This window comes from Puma concolor, chromosome A3 (assembly GCF_028749965.1).
Source record: "Puma concolor isolate L17-30 chromosome A3, mPumCon1.1.hap2, whole genome shotgun sequence".
Lineage (NCBI taxonomy): Eukaryota > Metazoa > Chordata > Mammalia > Carnivora > Felidae > Puma > Puma concolor.
The window spans coordinates 139,454,430-139,478,330 of record NC_141669.1 but is presented as its reverse complement, the minus strand read 5'-3'; the positions used below and the strand labels follow the sequence as shown (position 1 = coordinate 139,478,330).

Sequence of the window (23,901 nt, the reverse complement as noted above, 5' to 3'; positions counted from 1 at the left end):
TCGGGCTGCCCTCTACTTTCTGCTGCTTTGGCCGCGGGTTCATTTAAAACCACTTTCTAATCCGGCAGCTTGAGCTGCTGGAGGAGGGGCACCACCCCCAGCAGCGGGGCTGGCGCACCTCACGGTCAGCTTCCAGGGCCGGGCTTTCGCAGACCCCGAGGGTCAGGGAAGCCAGGAGGGAGGCCAGCAGGTGGTGACCGGGCCCCAGCTTTCACTTGCTGTGGGACGAGCCTTTGTGCGAGGGCTACTCTCGCTCCTGAAGCCTCAGCGGCACCACCGTCCTAGGACCCACCGGGCGTAGGTCTGCCTCAGGACCTTTGCACATGCTGCTGCCTAACTCTGGGACTCCCCTGAGACCCCATCTTCCCTTGGCTTGTTCCTTCTGGTCCCACAGGTCTTGGCCCCACGGCTCGGGAGCACAGCTGGAAGCCCTGGCCCCTCCCTCCCATGCCCTGCTTTGTTTTCTTCCAGAACTTGCTCCCTGAAATTCTCTGGCTGACTTGTTTCTCATTCGTCTCGTGAGGGCAAGAGACTGCTAAGTTGTCCACTAATATCCACTTCCCTGTTTGTCTTTAAAAGACCTGGAGCCCCAGATTTTATCTGGGATCGTCACTGCCCAGCCAGAAGACATATTTCTCAACATCCCTTGCAATGAAACGTGGCTTCGTGGCTAAGTCCTGGCCTTTACGAGCTGGGGGTGGAAGTCCTTAGAAGGGCAGAAATGTGTCCCTGCCTTTCTTGGTCTTCCTCCTGTCTGCCGGCATGTGGTCGTGACGGCTGGAGCACGGCAGCCATTGTGGACCGTGCTGTAGCTCGCTGAAGACACACAGGTGGCCAGAGTGAGCCTGCTTTCTCAAACCAGACCCCAGACCCACGGCTGCCGGCCTGCCTCCAGTCTTCTTTCACGTGGGAGAAAAGAAACCTCACTCACGCTGCGATTTCTATCACCGTTACGCGGCTGGACCTGGTTCTAGCTGACACACGGGCCCCTGGAATGTCAGCCTTGTCTGTTCGGTCGGCTGACGAGCGCCTGGCACACAGCAGGAGCTCGTGGCAATGTCAGCACTGGCAGTGGCGCTGACCTGGGCTGGGTCCTGTTCCCAGTGCTTCAGGGGGCACCAGCTCATCAATTCTCACAGCCCCAGTGGAGGCGGGAGGGTTATCCCCACTTTGCAGAGGAGGAAACTGGGGCACGGAGCAGTCAGGTCTCTCCCCACCACTAAGTGGTGCCGGACTGATTCCTGGCTCTGGGATCTTTCCTCTCCCCTCCTGTGCAGAGTCGGGTAGACACCCTGGGCTCTGGGCCTTGCCGGCTCCTGGGTGCCCTGGATCCGGGGCGGGGTGGCCACGGGGCCTGGAGTCCCAGCACCCATCTGTCCACACCCCTGGGAGGCCCCAGTGCTCGTGAACCTTCTTCCTGCCCCATCCTGGCTCCACTGCTGCCGCCTTTGCTCAGCCCTCCCTCCCTCACCCCTGCCCAACCCTCCTGCCTCAGCCCAGTTCACCTTCACCCCTACCCGAGGCCCCTTGGGGTTCCCCAGTCTGGCTCAGGGGCCTCGCCGTCACCCTCTCCGGGCTCCCAGGGCTCACGCGGTTGGCATGTGGCTCCTCACGGGTGTCTGCCCTGCCTCTGGGGCCCCTCGTGGGCCCCTGCTCGGACTGAGGCTGCCGGGGTCCGGGTCAGGGGTGGTCAGAGTCACGAGGGGCGGCAGCCCCGGGGCTGCTTGGAGGAGGCCCTTCCCCGGCCCCCTCTGGTGGTCAGGCAGCCCAGAGCTCTGAACGCATCCACAGAGGGGCCTGCCCGAGGGCACTGTAGGACGATGAGGTCCCCTTGCGCCTCCGCACAAGACACCTGGCGTGGCGGGTGCCCCCCTGCTCCCCTCCTCCACCTTCTCCGGGTGCTGGACGGGCCTCACTCGGTCTGCCTGCCATAAAGCGCACGGCAGGGGTGAGCACCCGACAGTCGCCCCCTGGAGTGGGACGCACCGTTGTCAGCTGCCAGGAAGGTGGCCTCATAGACGTTGTTTTTGATGTAGAGGGATTCGCGGTCAAGGACGGCTGCCGTGGTGATCTGACCGTTGGTGGCATTAATGTGCAGCCAGTTTGCTGGGTCCGACAGTTTGGAGTATCTGAGGAGGGAGGAGGTGAGGAGGTGAGGAGGTGAAGGGGGGAGTGACCCCGAGCCCCCGGCCTGCCCTGGCCACCGGGCCCGCCAGCCTGCACTTGGCAGGACGCGGCCCTCGCGGGGTGCCCGCCTGGACCCCGGGGCTTTCCCTGCCGCCCGGGATGGGGTCCCCCCTCAACAGTGGCTCACGGTCGCCGTGGCGGACGGGTTCCCGATCCTCACAAGGACCCCCGGAGGCAGAGACTCTCATTGTCCCCTCTTTACAGACGGGGAGACTGAGGAACTAAGACGGAGAGGCCAGGGGACCCGCAGCGACCTGGACCAGGACCGACCTGACTCGAGATACTGCTGAACGTGTTGAAAACTTTCCACCTTCTTGGGTGAGCGCCTGTATCACACGGGCCGGGTGATCCCCGCCGTCCCCAGCCCGGAGCTCCTGGTGCCCCTGCCCGGACGCACAAGACGGGTCGGGACCCACCTCACGGCCTGCTGCATGAACCGGTCGGGGTCCACTGCCGAAAACGTGGTCAGTACGGTACCGGTGGGCACACCCTCCTCCAGGCGGATCAGCTTGTGGTTCGAGGGGAAGTAGGGCGCCTCGTTGATGTCCACGACGGAGATGGTCACCCCTGCCGTAGACTGGAAGGACATCTGGATCCCACTGGCCAGGGGCGCCTGGTTGGACACCATCACGGTCAGCATGAAGGCTCTGTTCAGCTCGTAGTCGACTGCCTGGAACAAGGGAGGCCCCAGGGGTGAGCCGGCACAGGCACCCACGGGGCCGGCTCAGAGGGTGGGGGCCGTGGGCTGGTTGGTCTGCACCCGCCGCCCCAGTCTGTGCCTGCGCCTCCCGCCCGCTCTGTGCCCGGGAGGCCGGTCCCTAGGGAGGCCGGCCCCTCGTCTCTGGCTTCCCGTGGAGTTTGCCAGTGGGGGGAGAAAGAGTTTGGGGAAAAACTCTTTGGGGCAGAGAGGGAGGGAGACACAGAATCCAAAGCCGGCTCCAGGCTCCCAGCTGTCAGCACAGAGCCCGACACGGGCTTGAACCCATGAACCATGAGATCATGACCTGAGCCGAAGTCAGACGCTCAACTGACTGAGACACCGAGGTGGCCCCTGGGCTTATTTTTAAAGCCTCTGATGTATATTCCAGGATAAGGTAAATAAACGCGTGTAATAACGTGGTTTAGGAAATAAGATTTTCCGGGTACGAGAAAGGAAAGACGAGCATGAAGTCACTGAAGTTAAGTAAAAATCCTCCAGTGTTAAATTCGAATAAAATGGCCATCGGAGTCCGTGAAGTGAATGGAGCCGGGCAGGGTGGGCTCGTGAAGGGTTGTTCCTCGCTCTGCCCCCTGGAACCCCGAGGAGAAACGGCAGGCAGGCAGCAGCGAGCCCCTCCGCCGTCCGGATGCTGGCTTCTAAGTACCCTTCTCACTGGAGAAATGGCCGACCCAGACGGGAGGCAGGCCGGGCCGCGAGATGAACTGGGGGCGTCCGGTTGGGCCACGGTGCAAGGAAGCACTCGGGAAGGGACCCAGGAACCAGCCAGGGGAGTTCCCACCAGCCAGAACCGATCATGACTGCAGCTGACCACACACACATTTTGTTTATTGCTCTGGTGGGATGATTAGTGGTCTCCAAAGACGTCCAGGTCCTGATGTCTGGAATCTGTGACCATGTCGCCCTCCACGGCACAGGGACTTTGTGGACATGATGAAGTTAGGGGTCTTGCAGTGGGAGATGGCCCAGGACTCCCCAGGGGGCCTGAAATGCCATCCAAGGGTCTTTACAAGGGGAGACAGAGGGACACAGCATCAGCTGTGTGAGCACCGAGGTTCTGGCTCTGAGGAGGCAGGAAGGGCCACAGTGTAGGGATGTGGTTTCTAAACTGGAAAAAGCAAATGGAATCCCCAGGGGGAGCCCAGCCTTGCCGGCTCCTCGGTTCCGGCCCAGTGAAGCTGATTTTGGACATCCGACTACCAGACGTGGGAGAGAATAGCGTGTGTGTTGAGCGCCTCCCCCGGGCCGGATGTGATTTGTTACGGCAGCACCAGAAACTCGGAGGGACCGCGGCCAGCCGCCAGGCTGAGAACGGACGAAGAGAAGTAACGCGTACAGGATTGATCTCGCGTGTCCTGTCGGGCCCCGTCCTGGTTTCGTGTTCCTATTTAGTGGCTTCGGGCAACACGATTTGTTATCTTACAGTTCTGGAGGTCGGAAGTCAAAACTCAGCATCGCCGGGCTGAGGTCAAGGTGTGGGCGGGGCCGCGCCCTCCCGGACACTTGCCTTCTGCAGCCCCCGGAGCCCCCGTGCTCCTGGCCCCTCCTCCCCCTTCCGAGCAGCAACCTGCCCCTTGAGGAGCCGTCTGAGCTCTGCCTCCTCCCCAGGGCTCCTCCGAAGCTCACCTCCTGCCCCCATCTCGCAAAGAGGCTGAGTCCAGGGGGCTCACCTGGACTTCCCAGGGAAGCGTCCTCTCCCAGAGCCCCTAGCTGACTGCTATGCACTGGCAGGTTCCGGGGACTCGGGCCCGGGCATCTCTGGGGGGCCGCTGCTCTGACCACCGCGACCTGCCTTTCACCTAAGTGCACAGCCCTTGCTGCTGAGGGCAAGCTCTTTAGTACTGACTCTCGCAGCCAGGGAACGACTGATTCTTAAAAGCACCGTTTTGTACGAGTGGAGACACGTATCCGGACAAGGGCCACCAGCAGATGATAAGACCAGCGGAGGCGGACCGACGGAGGACTGCACGTTTGCGGGTACGAAGCGTCATGCCGCAGCCCGTGTGCTGGTCATAAGGCGGGGGGGGGGGGGGGGAAGAGTCAGGTCTACAAGGACGGAAGGGGCTGTCAGCGCCCGAGCCCAGTGGGCAGGCTTACGTGGCCAGAGAGGGACGGCCAGGGGCTTCCTGATGGGACTTCTCCGCTCCAGCCGCAAAGCTCGTCCCCACGGAGGGACCCTGCAGGTCTAAATCCCAGGGCACAGGAATTGTGGGAGAAGAGGAGCAAGACAGGTCGTGACGAAGTGACTGGACAAATCCGCCACGCGAGGCCAGATTCCGTCGGCCATCCGCCGCTGTGTCTACGACAGGTGGATGGTGGACGGGACGGTGGAATCCTCTAGAGTATGAGAGGTTCGAGAGATGCTACGACCAAAGGCATGCAGGGACCCCGTTCAGATCCAGGTCTGAAAAACCACCGCAGACAGACACTTTCAGGAAGGTTAAGGGGAACGGAGCACAGATTTTGACCGCAGACTCTGAAGGAAACACGGCCCGGGTCTGGTACGTGGTACCGTAAGCGGAACGCGTGTCTGAGGGCGATGCATCCTGACATACTTAGGGGTGGAGAATCACGAGGCCGGGGAGTGAAAAACGCATTTCAGCCACAAGTGTGGATGGCGGGGATACGGAACAGGCTCACTGGAGTCCGCGACTCCTGCCAGTTTCCACGGAAAGCAGTCGAACGCGCTTCTGCTTGGAGAGGAATGTATGTGCTGTGTCAGTTTTCGCTGCGGACCCCCTACTTGCTGGTGGCGGGGCCGCCCGCTGGTCCGACCTGAGCCCCCTCCCCCCCACCCAGGTCCATCCCCAGCAGCTCGTTTGTGAGCATTAGAAACCTTACACGCACTGCATCAAAGCCACGCCTTCTCAGCTACTGCGACAGAGGGGGTATGAAGTAGGACACGAAGGAATTTAAGAGCAGTGAATAATATTACGGGGTGGGCGTGGGGCTTCACGAGACCCCGGGGCCGGCCCCACGGCAGAGACCGGGGCTCTGGCCTGATGTCCCCATCGCCCTCTCCAGGCGTGGTCCCCGCGGGCCTCCGGGAGCCCCGCCCCACCCCCACCACGAGACGCCACGTCGTTCCGTGGCACAGGCCGTGTCACGACTGCCGTCTTCCCCTGCCCCTCACAGCCCTTCGAGGAGGGGCTTCACCTTGTGTCTCAGCACAGAGCCAGCGTGGGTCGGCCTGGGGCAGCGGGGGATGGTCTGACGCCTCCCTGGTCGCCCACCGCTGCCCATCACCTGGCATGCGATGCTGGGTGCTGCGAGGCGTGTGTTTGCGGGAGGGCCTTGATGTCACCCGGGCAGGACCCTCACCGGCCCCAGCGGGCGGCCAGTGTGGTGAGGCACGCTGGCCCGAACCATACCGGGGGACTTCAGGCCAGAGGCCACGAGCCCCTGTCCCTCCCAGGTGTGGGCTTGGTTCCTCTGTCCTGATGTCCAATCGCCTCCAGGCCCACAGCACACACCTGCACCCACGCTGTGTCCAGGGCCCTCCGGGGCCAAACGGCAGCTGGTGTCCTAGTGCCTCCCCCAGGGCCCCCCGAGAGCCGTCTGGGGACGGGGCGACGCCACTTAAGTGTGATGGTTTTGTCCGCGAACGAGCCACCACAGGAAGTAATCTTTCTCCCTGTTTATTGGTTCATGTCCCCGGGGGACACGGAATAACGCTGCGTGTAATGCATTAAGATAGTGTCACCGGTCTGAGTGAGAACGCCTTCTAGAAACACTGTTATGGCCAGTAACCGTCTGTAGGAGGGCGAAATAAAACACACTTGTAATGGGGAAATCGATAGGTAATCTGCCCCTCCAGCTTCCATCAGGGCGGCTGTGTGTGCTCCCTGGTCTCACCGTGGCTGCCTCCCCGGACGTGGCCAAGACCCTTCGCTGAGAGGCGAGGGGCTGGGGGCACCCTGCTGAGGGGGGATTCGCTTCTGGGCGGGAGCTGTCACCTGCAGGGCTGCGGGGCTGGTGGAGGGAGGGGCTTGTGGGGGCCGCACGCCCTGTTCCCCCCGACCCCTGGTCCCCTGCCCCCCTGCGACCCCGCTTCGGCCTCTGGGAGCCTTACTGCTGCCGAGGGGGGGGGGGACAGAAGAGGCCAATTCTTGGCTTTTCTGCTTCAAAAGCTGAGGTCCAGGTGAGGCAGGAGAAAAGGCCTGTGATTGGTCTGCGCCTGTGGTTTTCTCCTTGGAAGAGATTGTGGTTTCATGGTTGGAGGAGGGACAGGAGGGGGACGTGTGGGGAGAGGCCGGGGGCTCTCGAGGAGGCTGGGGATGGTGACAGATGCCCACCGGGGCTGGGGGCCTGGGAGCAGAGCGGCTGTGCCCCAGCTTGGCTACAGCCTGAGAGATAGCAGGCCCAGTGGGGGGCAGGGCAAGACCTGCCCGAGGGGACGGTGTATTTCCTCAGACTTCAGGGCCGAGGGACAACGCAGCCAGCCTGGGCCAGGGGGCTGAGGGCCAGGCTGGCCACACACATCTCTGCAGTGGCCCAGGGATGCTCTCGTCCCCTACCCGGCACCTGGTCAGCCCCGAAGGCAGAGGAGGTCCCAGGACTCTGGGGGGCACAGGGGCTGGAGACAGCAGGTGGGTGGTGTGACAGAAGGCAGGCACACCTGCGGCAAGAACGTCTCCGTGGCTCCTTCTCACGCCCCCCTGCAGACTGTCAACTCCGCAGGCCGGGCAGTGATGTGTACCCAACACAGGGCCCGATGCCTCCAAGGGACCTGGGGACCCCGGTGGGATTGAGGTGACTTTCCTTGAACACTGGGGGATGGGTGGGGAGGCAGCCAGTCCGTGTCATGACAGCAGCTGTTCCTGTCAGGTGAGCTCTCACTGCCTTCCAGGTGCTGTTCCAGGCGCCGCCCTGCCCTTCTCTGTCCAGGATCTACTGCGGGGTCAGCGACAGCCCTGCGCGTCCGGGGCACAGCGAGGGCGACTGGCCCGTGCCCGCGGTAAGGGAGCCAAGAGCCAGCCGCCTCCCCTGACTGCCCCCCACCGCCCGCGCCCCCTCCTGGCCACCCTCCTCTGCAAGACAACGCCTGAAAGGATGCCGTCTTTACCAAAGAACGCAAAATTAAATTAACCCGAACGTGCTTTCCAACACCCATCTTGCCTTAAAAAGACTTTGAACCGGGAGTCTGGAGGAAAGCCCCGGGTGGGTAGCAACGCAAAGAAGGAAAAACGGAGAAGTGTGGTGCGGGTGACGGATGCCATCTGCACACGCGGTCCGGGCTCCGTGGGGACGGTGCGGCTGCCTGTGCGCCCGGCGTTAAGGGCCGTGAAACTCAGTCTTAGGTACACATGTGGTAGGACTCACGTGTGACTTCTGACGAGCGCGCAGTCCTCTCTCCCGGACCGCGCTGGGGACGCAGGAGTCCCCCCAAGCCCCTCACTCTGCCCCCCCAGTCGTCACACCCCCATCCCTAACACCGTTCTTGACATTTGTCTATAAATCGCGACACCAAATCCTGGATCAACACAGCACGGGGAAGGGAAGGCACAGGCCTCAGCTGTTCAGAAAGGTACATGACAAATCTTCAGACATTAGACAAACAAGTCCCGCCATAACGGACGAGGAAACACTCCTTCGTGGCTGAGCTGGATTTATCTCTGGGATCCAGGGATGGGGTTCACCCATTCCTGGACTGAGGCAGCGATGTGGCCTTCAGGGAGGGGACAGGAGAGTGGTCTCTGGGGGGTGGGGGGGGGTGGCAGGTCAGGCCGCCCAGTCCCTGGAGGTCACACGACCAGGTCCTCGGGAGCCCGCCTCCGGTCCAGCAGGTGGGTCCCAGGGTCGCGGCCCCGGGGCAGAGCTCGCCACGGCTGGCAGGAAGCGAGGAGGGCACCCACCTTGACCACGGTGACCATGCCCTCGTTGGTGACGGGGTCCGTGCGGATGCTGAAGTGCCCCGAGGGGTCCCCGCTGATGATGCGGTAGAAGGCATTCCAGTTTGGCGAGTGGGGCTGGTCTCGGTCCATCACAGTCAGGTTTGCAACCACCACCTCCACCTGGTTTTCGGGTACCTCCCCTGCGTACTGCAGAACACAAGGAGACAGTGTTCTCACCCTGTGGGGCCTCTCGACCAGCCCCGGGGATGCACCCCTGTCGCCCGCAAGTGGGCCCATTTGGCGCGCACGGTGGCTGCTGAGAGCCCTCCGGGCCCCCGCCTCCGGCTGGCCCGGGACTCAGAGCCGTACCCACCACCTTCAGACCAAGGCTCACGGGCACCTGCACACACGTGTGCACCGGCCTCCCTCCTGAACCCCCTTCAGACCTTCCCCGTGTGCCCGGAGGCCCGTGTGACAGCTGGGCACACGAGACACCACAGCACGTGCTCGCAGCGTGCAGGGCTTCCCGGGAGAATCCTGCCCGGGCTCCCCGCCCCCCGCCCCCGGTCCCGGCACCGTGCCGGGCGCTGCCCATGCCGTCTCCTCAGGGTAACCCTGTTCTCACCCCCATTTTACAGATGAAGCAAGAGAGGCTGAGAGACCCTGAGGCACCACAAAGTGGGGTGCAGAGTGCCAGTCCTGAGGACCAGCCCCCTGTCACCGTGGGCCGGGTCACCGGCCGGGGAGGAAGGAATCCAGAGACAGTCTTGGGAGTGGCCCCAGGCAGCCTGGCTCCCAGCCCTCGTCCTCCCGGGCCCCCTCCGTGCCTGCCTAGTTTCAGAAGTGGTGCCCGAGCCTCACAGGACTCCCCGTCACCACCACCTCCCGGCCACGCTGCCCTGTGCCCACCCGGGGGCCGCGGCCCCAAAACGCCCTTTCGCCCCCCAGGACAGGCATGGCGCCGCTTTACGCGGAGGACGGTCTTCCTGTGCACCCAGGGAGCGGCGGGCTTTGGCCTCTGCTCCAGAACGAACTCACCACCCCGAGTGCGTTTTGAAACGCCCGGCGGGGGGTGTCAGGCAGCCGGTCACGCGTCCTCCACCACCTGAGTGCGTTCACGGCTCGGACTCTGCAGCTACCATCTGGGTTCTTTGACACTCTGCGTCCGGGGCTGACGGCAGCCCAAGGGCCAGGCCCCTACACACGGCGCCCCCGTGCGGGGCTGGCTGGCTGGCTCTGAGGGGACCCCCTCCCCCCGGGCGACGGACGCCAGCTGGTGGGTGTGGCATCCGGCCTCCTGTTCTCTCCCTCGGGAGCTTGGGTCATCCTGGGAGAGACTGGGCCCCTCCAGCCCGGCTCTGGGCCTGGATTGCCGCACTGGTTTCTGCCCCGGGCACTCGAAGATTCGGGCCTCAGCCGGTCGTTGGCGAGGGGGTTCTGGGTGCAAAGAACAGAAAATTGGGCCACAGTGCCTTGAACACAGGGGTTGACTTCCCAGAACCGGGAGCCTGAAGGCCGAGGGTGGCCATCGGTGGTTCTGTGGGTCAGTGACGTCGGGGCTGGTGGCTCTGCTCTTTCTGGCTTCCTGGAGGTCAGAACCCTGCAGCTCGGCCAGTGTGTGCTTGGTGTGCGGCTCCGGGGACCTGGGGCCTCAGGCCCAGCGAAGGAGGAACTGGAGCCCCGGCAAGGTCGGCTGCCTCCGGGGCTGCAAAGGGCTCTGTTCAACCCAAGGCAAGAGCACAGACCTTCACCTGCACTTCACAGGCTCAGGAGAGGCTCCTGTGTCAGCCTCCTGGACTTTGGGCATCGACGTCCTGCGGGGAACACCACAACCCAGCCGCTCAGGCGCGCACAAAGGGCCCTCGTCACCTGGTCCTCGCAAGTCTTCAAACCCTGATAGCATCACCTTGTCAGCAAGAACAATTGTGAATTTATCCAAGAAGGATCTCTCCCACCAGGCCCTCAGATGCCGTCCCACGCAGCAGCACGAGATCCTATCGTGGGATTCGGGGGTGCTGGCGCCCGTGACCATTCCGAGCTAATGGCCTGCGGCCGCTCCCGTTCCTCCAGCAGGTCCCGGTCGCCGCTGCCCTCCCGAGCCTGCCTCCACCAGCGGGAGCTGCGGCCCCGGAGGCCGGCCTCCGGGAGGCGCACTGGTGGGCGTTCTTCCCTCCATCCCCAGGGCCCCAGGGACTCAGCCCAGAGCAGGGGGGCCGGCCCCTACCCTCGTGGGACTGTGGGGTGCCACAGTGCACAGCATCAAGGTCCTGGCAAGGGACAGCAGGGCTAGTCAGCCCAGTGGCCAGAGACCCAACGTGGAGGGGGGAGGCGGAGCCCTGCCTGACTGGGGTCCCAGGCACTTGTTGTCGGGGAGGGAGCGGCCCTGCCATCGCTGTGGGTGGGGCGGGGTCCTGGGGCGGAGAGGCCTCAGGTAGAGGACCATGGGGGCAGGGCATTCAGAGGGCACTTTGCCGAGGCTTGGCCACGAGGCCTGGAGAGTGCAAGGGAGGGTTGGGGGGCTGGGGGCCAGGAGGCGGGTCGTCCTGGGGGGGCACAGGGCTGCTTCGGGCAGTGTGTGCGTGCGTGTATGCATGCGGGGTGCCCTGGTCCCTGGAGCTCTCAGGAGGAGCACAGGTGTGGGGTGACGTCCCCCAGTGGTCCTCAGGGAGGTGGGAGCCAGGCAGAGGAAGGAGCGGAAGGCCTGGAGCCGGCACAGTGGCCCCCCTGCATTCGTGGGGGGGCGGTGGGGGGAGGGAGACTCAAGGGCCCCTGCTGGGGCCAGTCTGCTAACCGCACTGAGCCAGCAGGCCTAGGTCCCACCGCCTGGTGTCGCTTGAGCCTCCGGAGACACACCTCCCACTGGTGGACGCTCGCCCGGCCTCCCTGCTGCACCCAGGGCCACGCCCTCTGCCGGATGTCACCGTGTCCCCAGTGCAGGAGGCACTCTTGGAGGCTGTGACCACCCGGGGGCTGCCGACCTGGGCTGAATGAGAACCGAGTTTGTCGTCCACAAAACGGGCATGCCGCCTCCCGCGAGGCTCGGGGATGGAGATCGGGCACGAAGGGCCTGGCACACTGCCCGGCCCGGCTCCGGGCCCTGAGCACAGCTCCCTGGCCGCAGAGGGAGGGCCCAGCTCCCCGGGAGCGGCAAAGAGCACCTACCACACCGGGCGAAGCCACTGCCCGAGGGAGCCCGTCCGGGTGGGCGCAGGCCTGGCTTGGCCTCAAGCAGCCGTGGAAGCTTAAGGGGGTCCCTCGGCCCCTCTGAGCGGGTTTCCTCTACTGAAGACCGGGGCCAGGGACGCCCGCTGCCCACCTCCCAGGCGGCGGGGGGGAGCCGGCGAGCAACGTGTGCCCTCCCCGGAACGTCTAGGAATTCAGAGGTAGGGATGACCCAGAGCATCTGTGGTCCTGGGGCCTCGGCGCCCGGACTCTCGTGAGGGGCTTGGTGGGAATGGAGGCCTGGCAAACGACAGGGCCAAGTTCAGGCCATAGCCCGTCTTGTTAATAAAGTTTGATCGGCACACAGCCACGTCCCTTCATTTACACGTTGCGTGTGGCGGAGTCCACTGATTGTGACCTGGAGCTCCCAGACTTGGAAGTGATGGCTTTATTACGCCCTTTACAGAAAAGATCGCGGACCCCTCTCGAGGCCGCGATGCTCCCCACCTCGGTGGTTCAGAAATGGGCACGTGGCCTCCACCAGCCAACCGGGGCTCACCGAGTTCTGGTGCCGTCTCTGGCCTGGGTGTCGCGCCCACACCCGCCTGAAAGCGTCGGGTGCGGTGGGGCCGCCATCGGCAGCCTGAGGATGCCAAGCCCAGAGGAGGCGTGTCCCGAGGGAGGCTCCCGGCGGCTCGTGGGGCCTGGGTCCAGCCGTGCCTGAAGTCAGTGCTTGGTTTTTGGCCTCTGAGACCCGAGGAGTTTTCCTTTCGGTTAAGTCGCCAGAGTCAGTCGCTTTTTGGCTAAGACTGTTAGGCTGCCTGGCTGTCTGGCGCCTTCCGAATCCGTTTTTCTTTATTTCCTACAAACTTGCTTTCGCAGCTTCCTCTACAGCCACGAGCTGGTCAGGTGGCCTAGGACCTGCCGGTCGCATGCGCCTGCCTGGCTGATTCCGAAGCGAGACGGAGAGGCCCCGTGCGCTGGCCCCTACGGGGATGGCACCCAGTTCAGCGTGGGCACCAGGAGGGGCTGCTCCGGCTGGAGCCTCTGTGCCCGACACGGCAGGCCCTCGGGTCTTGTGACCGCTCATGGCCTCTAGCAGCTTCCCTCTCTGTTTAGGTGACTGGGGTGGCTCCGGGCACTGTCACCTAAGAGCCGGGCTTTGGGTGTGCCCCCGCGGGTCACCACAGCTGGCCCGATGGGCACCTCTGTCTGCCCTGCTCTGCCTCTGTCTCCGGGGTGTGGGGTCCGTCCCAGAGCTTCACGGCACAGGCGAGACCTGTGTGTCCCGGAGCCCGATTCCTCCCAGACTCTGGGTGAAGTTTATTCCAAGAGTCTATTTTAATTCATGCGAGTTTAATAAAGGTTCACAAAGAAGGGCCTTAAGCTGATAAATCTGGCTTAGGATTTTCTTATTAACCTTCCCCTAGCCATAATGAGTTTTTAATTTAATTTTTTCAGGTTTTCGGGCACAGGGAAAGCCTCTCCCATGCCTCATGGGATGCGAAGGCAGATATTTGGGAAAGAAGGGATTTTAAGATCACTGGAACACAGTGTCTCGCCTAGATGGTAATCCAGAATTCAAATGTAGCCCCATCCCCGGGGGCGGGGAGGATTTCATCTAGCACAAACACAGCTCCGAGGCAGAAATCCGCGGGGCTCCCAGGGGAAGGTCACATTAGCATAGAGGAGGATTTGGGTGGGGACAGTGAAGCCCAGCAGGATTCAGAGAGGACGGAGAATGCCAGCCTGTCCACACCCCACAGCATAACCCGTGAGGCTGTGTTTTTGTTTCTGTTCCAATCACTTGGAACCACGGCTGGTCCTAAAAGTCCTAAAAGACGCGTGCGTGGGCCGGAGGACTTGACCCTCCCCCAGCCGCCTCTTGGGATGCAGGACACCCCCTCCTCTCCAGTCCGCACCCCCTGCATTGGTGGGGCATCTAACCGGGAAGGAGGGGTGCCCTCCCTGACCTGGAACTCAGGGACGTGCCACAGTCACGAGCAGAGCCTGGAGAGCCGGCCCCGGGAGTCCCCGTCTGGCCAGGACGGGGCTGTGGGTGCTGGGTGGGCACCTGGGGAGGGTTCTCCGTGGACCCCCCCCCCCCCCCCCCCGGGCACACACCAGCACTGCCCCTCCATTTGTCCTTGGCTTCTGCTGGCATATGTAACTACGGATGCGCCTCTGGACATTCCAATGGTTTTATTGTTTAGAATTTACTTTTGTATCCAGTAAAATCATGATGGTTTCTGCTGGGTTCTGAGTTCAGATCAGAATCAGATTGGAGGACCAGTGGCCCTGATCCAGAAGCAACCTGAAGGCTGTCTTTATTCACCCTGCACATCACAGGGGAGGGACTGAGGTCTGGGGGCCAGGATGCCCCCCTGAGCCTCTGTCCCCACCCCGAGGAGCCGTCCCCAGAGAAGGCGGATAGCGCACGGGGGTGCGCCCCACCCCACAAGGGAGGAAGCGGGCGCGGGGCCTCCCGGACCCTGAGGTCAGCGACCTGAGGTCAGCGACTGGTCTGTGTGGGAGACCGGTTAGCAGCCGGGACTCTGGCCCCAGCCTCCGACCCCCACGTCTGCCTGCAGTCCGGCTGGGCGGGGACCCAGGGGGTCGAAGAACGTGTCATCTTTGGGAAGCGGACACCGGCATGGCAGGAAGGGCTTGTGGTGGGATGTGATGTCGGGTGGGGACGGGCGCTCCCGCCTGCCGTCTCTCGGTGCTCGGAGGAGATCCGAGTAACTATTTACGGCAGAACTTTGCACCGAGTGCCCTTGCGCAGTTAAGGGTGTTGAGTCCGTGCCCGTTTTGAGATGCCAAATTCTGATTCTCAGGAACTCACGCTGAGTTGAAATCTCTCCCTTCTCCTGGGTTTGTGGACATAAGTCGAAAAGCTGAGGAGACCTGGGATTCACAGGACCTGGGGGGCCAGAGCGGGCCCACTTTCAGGCGGTGCGGGCCCAGCCAGCCCTGGGGAGGGCGGAGTTCGCTCGGGGCCAAGTGCTGCCTCCACACTCGCTGTCCTCCTGTCCCATCTCCAGAGAACGGGGCGGCGGGGGTGGGGGGGGGGGACCGCCATGATCACATGCCCTTTTGTTTTTAACACTGACTCGAATTTAACTAAATTACTTAATTTAACCACATTAATTGTTTTCACATGTAATCTCATCCATGCTTCTCTGGGGACGGGAAGCAGGCCATGCGGTCACCACGTACAGCGGGGGCGCCGGGGGGGGGGCGGGGCTCAGTCGGTTGAGCATCCGACTCCTGACTTCGGCTCAGGTCATGATATCCCAGGGTCATGGGATCGAGCCCCGAGTCAGGCTCTGTGCCAAGAGTGTGGAGTCTGCTCAGGATTCTCTGTCTCTCCCACTCTCTCTGCCCCTCTCCTGCTCTCTCTCTCAAATAAAGAGAAAAGAGGAAACGCGTCTTAGCTGTCAGGTTTTAAACTGCCATGATAGTGCATCTTAATGGCTTCTATCCACCCCCCCTCCCCCGCCAACAGATGAGGAAACTGGGCTGACAGGGAGAGTTCTAGTGACTTCGCTGTGAGTCCCTCGCCTGCAGAGTGAGAGCTGGGGCAGGACTCCAGCGTGTGAAGGCGGGGGCCTGCTTGTGCTGCCGTGACGGGCTGGCGGCCGCCCGTGGCACGTTCAGAGCGCAGCACGGTTCCAGGCGTAAACCTTCACGGACACCAGTGGATGCTCCTGACATCCCCTTGGGACCGATGACACTTTTGTGTAAAGTGGGGACATTGAGAGAGGTCCGGCTGTCAGCCCAGGTTACAGGGCTAGGAGGGACCAGGCGGGGGGCTCGTGAGGGGCCTCCTGACTCCAGGCGAGTCAGGGGGAGGGTGGCTGAGCTGGTGGCAGGGGCCTGGGACCCCGGCTATCCAGGCTCCACTCCGGGACCTGAGGACGAAGCCAGCAGGAGGTCCTCGGGGCTGAGTGCGTCCTGGGGACCACCAGCCCCCCACCCAGCTGACCCCCACGCTCACCCTCGAGGGGTGCTGAGTGTCCAATGGCCGTACAACCCGCCAGCCCTGCGGCGGGGGCACCAGGCGGCAGCACACGCACAGGGAAAATGACTTTTAATTAACATTTAAGGGTAGGAACTGGATCATGCAAATCCCCCCCCCATCTCCTCAGCTTGTGCTGATTGTTCTTGATTAAGCTTGATAAAAATAGCCTGGCTGTGCGGGGATGCGGCTGGCCCTCGGCCCCGCCCATCACCCCTGTGCCAAGCAGTGTCCTGGGCCCCGCCTGTCACCCGTCTCCAGGGACACACCATGGGCCACCCTGACCCCCGAATCTAACCCACGATTGCCATGTGACCCAGTTACCAGGACGCTGGCACATGGGTGGGTGGGGGGCGCGCACTCCTGCCTGGAAACTGGTTTCCCCCCCACCCCCCGCCGCAGCGGCCTTCGGGTCTGACCATAGCGAGGCCGCCCCCTGAGCGCTGTCCTGGCGGACGTCAGGACCCGAGGTACCGCTGAAGCACTCCGCCTTGACTCTCGGACCCTGCGCCCACTCCAGGCCTGGGGCCTGCCCGAGGCCGGCCGGGGCACAGGAGGGGCAGGCGGGACGTCCCAGGGAGCCAGGCTGTGCCCACCTGCCCTTTGCCTGGACGGGGGTCACGTCTGGGGTCAGATGCACCTTCTCTCCAGGGTCTCCGTGCGCTTCCGTGGCGCCCGCTTCTCAGAGGTGTGTGCGGATCAAGGGGTGCCCTCCTCCTGGTGCGTCCCCCCTCCTGGTGCCCCACACAGCGCTCCCTCCCCTCGCTCCCTCCCCAGCCCTCCCAGGACTGGCACTTGGGGGAGCCCGCGGGGGTTTCAGTGCGGCTGCGTGTGGAGGGGAAGACGGGGTTCCGGCTGGCAGAGCTGGGCTGGGGCTGGGCCGGGGGGGGGGGCAGAGGTGGTCCCCCCGCAGGCCTGCCCGCAGGAGCGGGTGTGGGGCAGCCGGGGGCCCTCGCTGTGGCCGCTGAACGCGCTCCGCCTCAGGAGGGGACAGGACAGCCACGTGGCAGAGGCGGGGCCCGAGGCAGCAGGCGCTCTGGGTTTGACTGTCTCGCTGTGTGACCTCGGGCAGCCCGGAACTAGCCCTCTGGGCCTCAGTCGTCTCTGGTGGAAGAAGGGGCAATGGCCATGTATGTGATGACCACCGTGGCCAGGTCAGGGAAAACCTCTCAGGAAACACAGAAGCTTCTAGGCGTGACCACCAAGGCCACGTCGCGGGGAAAGTCCTCTCAGGAAACACAGAAGCTTCTAGGCATGACCACCGTGGCCACGTCAGGGGTGGGGGGGAATCCTCTTAGGAAACACACAGAAGCTTCTAGGCGTGACAGCCATGATGCTACGGCTCCGTCCCCGGTCCGGGCGGCCATCTGCAGACACAGCAGTGGCACGGGGACATGGAGGACACGTGATGGTGGCCAGTGCACGTGGCTGTTCCGTGTCTCCTTCCCGCTCCGACGACTCTGTGTGAGCCTGACGTTATCCCCAAACGAGCACTGAAAACATCCCAAGGCCACTCAGAATCTACGAACACGGGAGGGTCTCCGAGACACATCGTGAGTGAAAGAACACAAGTCGGAGGACACCAGGTACGGAGCGGGGCGCAAGGTGGAGGCGGCGTGGGGCGGAAGGGGACGCCTTCGTCACGGTGGCTCCCTTGGTAGCTTTTCGGTTGCGCTACCGTGTGTGCGAACTACCTGATTGGAAGCTCAGCCTGGTCTCCACTCTGCCTAGAACTCGTTTGTGGGCCTTGTGCGTAGAGCCGCACACGCAGTCATGGCGGCTCGCTTGGCTCACGCTCCGTATCTGGACTTGGGATCAGAACGGACCCCTCTGTTCCTGACGCCAAGAGGGTTAACTGCCTCGCCTCCTGGAGCCGGACCGGGCTGGCCGCCTGGACTGCATCACGGAGGGAAGAAGGATGCGCAGCCGCCCAGGTTCCTGGGATAGTGATGCCGTAAGAGAAGCAGAGAAGACCCAGCTGGCTGGGGACGGCACCGAGACAAACTTCGTGACCAACCAGGGACCACACACGGGCGGTGTATCCGTCGCCCTGGCGGGAAGAGCTAGCTGGAAGCCTCCCCCGAGGGGAGGACGCTCTGCCCAGGACCCTCAATCGGGACCCCACCCGGGCCGTTCACCGTGGGGCCTCCCCAGCCGGGAGGCTGGATGGGGTGAGCACCCGATGTGATGCGTGAACCCTTCTCCCTCCTTCTCCGTACTCTCTCCCCCTTTATGTTTACTCTGTTTACTTCCATACATTCCCTTTCCCTTATAATCGATACAGTTTTCCTCCATGAAACAGAAAGTTTAGCTGTGGTGAACTACTGTCATTCAGAACAAGCTTTAAAACAGAGAAAACGATTAAACGAAGGAGGGCATCCACGGACGGGGTGCTCACAGATGGTCCAAAGATCTGAGCTGGCCACGGGGGACCCCCAGGGACGCGGGAGATTGTCCGACCGTGCGGGTGCAACCACAGACGTGGGCTCCACGGGCGTTCTGTTGGATGAGAGAAGCCTGGCTCCGCAGAACTGCGCGGCCCGTGTGACTCCATCCACGTGATGTCGTAGGACAAGCAAAGGTCACCTTGGCGATGGACGCAGGGGTGGGGGCTGCCTCTGGGGACGGGCACGGGCCTGTGCTCCTGGCCGGTGGGAACGTTTCCCGGAAGGTCCGTGCGTTATGCCGCATTCCCGTCACACCTCAATAGCATCGGCAAGATCTCCATCCGACTCGAAGCCGGAGACCAAGAGGTCTCTCTGGGAGCGCTTGTCTGGAGCCGATGGGCTGCGTCTACTTTGGCTCCTGGTGTATTAGGCGGCGGCCGACCATCTTGGGCGTAAAAGAATCAGGCTGTTTGGGGGCAGGAGGGTGGGCGCAGGCTCTGGTCTGCCCCATGCCGGAGCCCTCTGCCTTTCCGCCTGCCGCTGCAGCCACCGGTCTGTGCCATCGCCTGCCCTCCCCGGGTGGCGACACCTTCTCCAGGGCACCCGGGTGCAAGTGAGGACCGGGATCTCGAGGCAGGTGGGGGCTCTGAGCACCCTGTCCGGTCTCTGGGAGCTTTTGCCAAACCCCGTGGTGGCTGGAGGTGACCAGGAGGGCTGGGCTGAGTCCTTGACTCCCCGGGTCGCTATGGTGGCCCATGCCCGGAAGCACATCCTTCACTACCAACAGGGACAGCTGGCTTGGTTTCCTTCTGCCCTGTTCCCATGGCGACAGTGGAGGTCCCGAGGCTGTTTCCTGGGGGTCCTGGCGGTCACGAGGGCTGGTGCCACCGCCCCAGCAGACAACAAGGGTTCGCAGTTGGCACCAGGACACGAGCGTATCCCCGGGAACAGTGTCCTCTTGCCTGGGCACCCGCCCGGGACCACCTGAGACCCCTGAGGCGGCAGGTGGGTTCTGAGTGTCCAAGGTGCCCACCCACTCGGCGCAACCGCCAGGGTCGATGTCAGATGCCTGGCGTGGTGCTGGCTCCACTCCTCACTACAAGGTCACCTCTGGGAGGCGTCCTGCTCCCGAGGGTGCTGTGGTCACAGGCGCTAGCGCGGGCCTGGCATGTCCAGAAGACAGGTCTGCCCGGCCAGGTGTGCGCCAGGCCCTACTGGGGCCTGCACCCTGGGCATTATTCTCCTTCCAGGGTCGCTCGGGGCCGCTTCACCCATGTCCAGACTCCCCGGGACATTGGCCCAGGGCCTTTCCCGCCATTGCCCACTGGCCCAGGAGAGCAGGTGGCCGCGGAAGCCAGCCCGCTCCTCGCCAGGTGGGCTGTGTGGATCAGCAGCTCCGCCCGCGTGCAAGCTACCGTCCGCCCGCTAGATGGCGCTGCGCCCCCACAGGCAAGGCCACCCCGCCGGTTCCGGGATGTGGGAAGTTGGGGAGGGGGGTGGAGGTACAGGGGTGTGGGGTCTGGGGACTCTGTGGTTCGGGGACAGGAGCGCTCGGGGCGTGGGGCGTGGGGAAGCAGGAGGAGAGGACGCTTGGACCCCAGGGAGGCTCTCGTCTCTCAGACTCTGGCCTGTGAGATGTCTTCCTGGCGCTGACCGGCCTTCTCGGGGAGGAGGGGTCTCCTCTCTGTTTCCCCACCGCCTTCCCCTCCCCCCCCCCCTCGCTGCACAGCAGGTGCAGCTTCTGGGCTCCAATCCCAGCTGCTCCCACTTATGGGCTAGCAGTGAGGGTCTGGGCAAGTGACTTCGTGTCTCTGAGCCTCTGTCACTGAGGGACTGTCAGGCGAGGGCCCTGACCCTCACAAGGTTGGGGGACCAGAGCCTGGCAGGGGAAGGCTCCCCGCGTGGCTTGTGCTGTCGCCATTACTGTCACTGTTATTGCCGTGGCCCCCTCACCCAGTCGGCCCTCCGGGAGCCTGGACCCCAGCAGAGGCGGTGGCTCTGAGAGGCCATCCTGAGACCTTGGGGTGGCAGCCGCCAGCCAGTACCACTCTGGGGGCCCTTGCTGACCTGACCCTCCCATCCTGGCCCCTGCACCCGCCACACCTGAGGACGGGCGCCTGCCCTCGCGGGGGGGGGGGGGGCACAGCGCTGCTCGCCAAGGACCTGGGCAGTCATCCGGGGAGGGTGTGGACCAGTGAGTGGGGAGAGAGCAGGGCCGGCCCCTGAAGACGGCTGGGTGGCACAGGAGGGGGTCACCAAACGTGCCGGGCACTGAGTGGGCCGGGAGGATTTCCTGGGGAGGGGCTCCTGGCCGGGCAGCGCTGTTGAATCTGTGACCCCGGGGCCCCGCCCCCGGGACGTGCCGGCATGAGCGCAGCTGGTCTCTGTGACTCGTGGGCTTTAGACGCAGAACGGAGGTGCGCGAATGCCCACCAAGTGCATTTGGGCACTCAGGCCGGGAGCAGCCTGGTGTGGGCAGCTCTGCCTGAGGGGGAGGAACGCCCGGCGTGTCCCCACCCTCCACGACGTTCTGCTCACGGCAACGTTCTGCTCCTGCAGGAGCCCCCCCCCCCCCCCCAGCCCCAGGAGGTCGCGTTGCATACACGGCCACACGCAGCCGCACGCGTGCCTCCCAAAGCGACCGGGCCCCAAAACCACAGGTCAACTCCGGAGAGAGTGTCCAGCCCAGTCTGTCCCGGGCACTTCTCAGAGCGTCAGCTGCGGCTCAACATCGGGCCTCGCGGTGCCGGACTGGAGCACACGTCCCCCCGCACCCACCCCCGGAGGCAGAGCCTTGGCAGGCCCTCCCGCCTGTCTCCCGCCGCAGACCCCGGGGAGGCCCCCTCCGCGTCGGCCTCCCGCTGCCCAGGGCCGTGGCGGCCCCGCTGTCCGTCCCTCCATCACACTCAGGGAGGGCAGAAGCGGCACGAGCCGCGCCCGACGGCCGTGAGCTGCGTACTCACCGTGCTCGTGGTGAACTCCGGCGGGTTGTCGTTCACGTCCGTCACCGAGATGATGGCCGTGGCCGTGTTCGACAGGCCGTAGTTGAGGTTCCCTTCCATGTCTGTGGCCTGGACAATGACTGTGTACTGCTGCACTTTCTGGAGGGACAGGGGCGGGAGGGAACAGGCATCAGTTTGGGTTTCGGCCCGTCCTTTCCATCAACACGCACGCTCCCCGTGGCCGGCCCCTGCCGGGTGGGACGCTGCCCGCAGGGGCCCTGGCCGCTCTCCGCTCCTGAGCCGCTGGGAGAACGCCCTCCTCTGCTTGCTGTGGGGCCACCGCGCGGCCCGGAGCGGCCTGGCTGCTCTCGTCTCGGCGTTCCCGGCCTCGGGAGGCGCGGATCATCGGTGCCGGCGCAGCAGGGAGAACGGGGGGCCGAGAGCACCGTGTTGCGTGGGGTTCGGGAAACCAGGGATGGACACTTTGCAGAGAGAGGGGCAATCCCACGGACACGCCAGGGCTCCATGAGCCGCCCTCAGACCGGCCTCCCACATCCGCGGCTCAGAACAGGGTTCTGAGTTTACGGTTTTGTGCCATCGTTTCATCGTTGTCTGTGCTCACCAAACGGAGCTCTGGGAGGCCACGGCTGTCTTACTCGCCACCGTGTCCCCAAAGCCGACTGCAGTGCCCAACACATAGAGCATTAAATGTTCCTAAGCGACCGTTGGTGACAACAGAGATGCTGAGGAGCAGTGAGCTTGTCCACTGAGGTCCCTTGGTGCCTGATAAGGCGTCTGGATATTTGTGGACAGCTGGGAGTCGCTGAGGAGCCTGGAGAGAAATCACGTGATCCAAGAAGCGTATACAGGGGGTCAGCAAACTATGGCCCTCGGGCCAAATCTCCCTACCACTGCTTATTTAATCTGTAAATAAAGTTGTACTGACACAGGGCCACGTCCACTCATTAGCGCGCTGTCTGTGGCTTGTTTCTGCACGACAACAGCTGAGTGGCTGTGACAGAGATCATGTGGCCGGAAAAGCCTACAACGGTCACTGGCCCTTGACAGAAGGCGTGCGTCAGCCCTGGGCTCTGACACCAGACAACATGAGCCGGGTACCCCCGGGGCAGGCTGGGCAGGGACACCACAAGCTTCTCCGGGAGCCAGGGCGGGGGAAACCGGGGGAGGCTTCTGGAAGAGGAGGGATGTGCTGCCCGGAGGTGACAGCGTGGCAGCCCCTCCCCAAGCTGGGAGGAGCGTGTCTGGGCTCACGACGTCCATCTGGCTGGGCCCTGGACTGGGGTGGGGGCTCTGGGGGCTCGGGAGCGTCCACACACTGTTTCCCACCTAGAACCTGCCCTGTCCTCCCACCAGTCAAGGCCACTGTCCCATGCGACCGTGGCCTGGGGGCCCGGTGCAGCCCACTCCAGGGTCAGGACGCGTGTGGGGGTGGGGGTGTGCTGGCTCCTGGCCCCCATCCTCCCCCCACTTCCTCCTCCTGGCTGTCACTCCAGGTGGTGACAGGAGCCCCTGGAGGAGCAGGAAACCGCTCCTCTGTGCACGCCTGGGTCACTCCTTCTAGGGGACAGATCCGTTGGATGGGGGGTGGGGAGGCACAATCAGGGCTCCTCAACAGGCCTTCCAGGGCAACAGGCACGAGGGGAGGGGCCGAGAGGCGCGGCGGCACGGGGGGCCGGCCTGCCAGGCCTCAGTCCCCATCTGTGAGAGGCTGTGTGCCTGGACTCCAGCCTAGTGCCTGGTACACAGCAGACCCTCGATCAGTGTTTGTTAAGTGAATTGAGGAAATGCCTAAAACAGCTGACACCTGTGAAAATGGATAGAACTTGCAACCAAGGAGACGTAAAAAAATAACAGAAATAGCTTCACTCTGGTGCTGTGCCACGTTCGAAAGTTTTCTCACAAAAGATAAACCTTTACTTCCTTCCCTTCTTCCTCTCTGTCATCCATTGACCCATCCACCCACCCACCCATCTCTCCATCATCCATCCCTCCCTTCCTCCCTCCCTCCACCCATTCATCCCTCCATCCCCCCGTCCCACCATCCACCTATCCATCCAGCCCTCCACCCATCTACTCACCCATCCATCCATCCACCCACCCGTCCACCCACCCATCCCTCCATCATCCCTCCCTCCCTCCATCCATCCCTCCATCCACACACCCCATCCCTCCATCCCCCTGTCCCACCATCCACCTATCCATCCAGCCCTCCACCCATCTACTCACCCATCCATCCATCCACCCACCCGTCCACCCACCCGTCCACCCACCCATCCCTCCATCATCCCTCCCTCCCTCCATCCATCCCTCCATCCACACACCCCATCCCTCCATCCCCCTGTCCCACCATCCACCTATCCATCCAGCCCTCCACCCATCTACTCACCCATTCATCCATCCACCCACCCGTCCACCCACCCGTCCACCCACCCATCCCTCCGTCCACACCCCCATTCATCCCTCCACCCACCCATCCATCTATCCCCCATCCATCTATCCCTCATCATCCATCCTGCCCCCTTCCCTCTCTCCTTCTAACCACCTGTCATTCATGTCAGGAGAACCACAACCACCCCATGAGGTGGCTGACATCTTCTCCTCTGTGCTGGGCACAAGGGAACTCTAGAAA

The 23,901-nt window shown here is 63.6% G+C and overlaps 1 protein-coding gene across 2 annotated transcripts in view; it reads right to left on the bottom strand.

Annotated features, from left to right (window-relative positions):
- CDH4 (cadherin 4) overlaps positions 1–23,901 on the bottom strand; it is a 540,926-nt gene that overhangs the window by 6,919 nt on the left and 510,106 nt on the right. For both annotated transcript variants that reach the window (XM_086702623.1, XM_086702624.1), the window contains exons 8-11: positions 21,273–21,410; positions 8,761–8,946; positions 2,604–2,857; positions 1,987–2,129 (exon numbers count right to left, since the gene is read on the bottom strand). In XM_086702623.1, the coding sequence (XP_086558749.1) occupies positions 1,987–2,129; positions 2,604–2,857; positions 8,761–8,946; positions 21,273–21,410 (721 nt within the window). The remainder of the gene's footprint in view (positions 1–1,986; positions 2,130–2,603; positions 2,858–8,760; positions 8,947–21,272; positions 21,411–23,901) is intronic.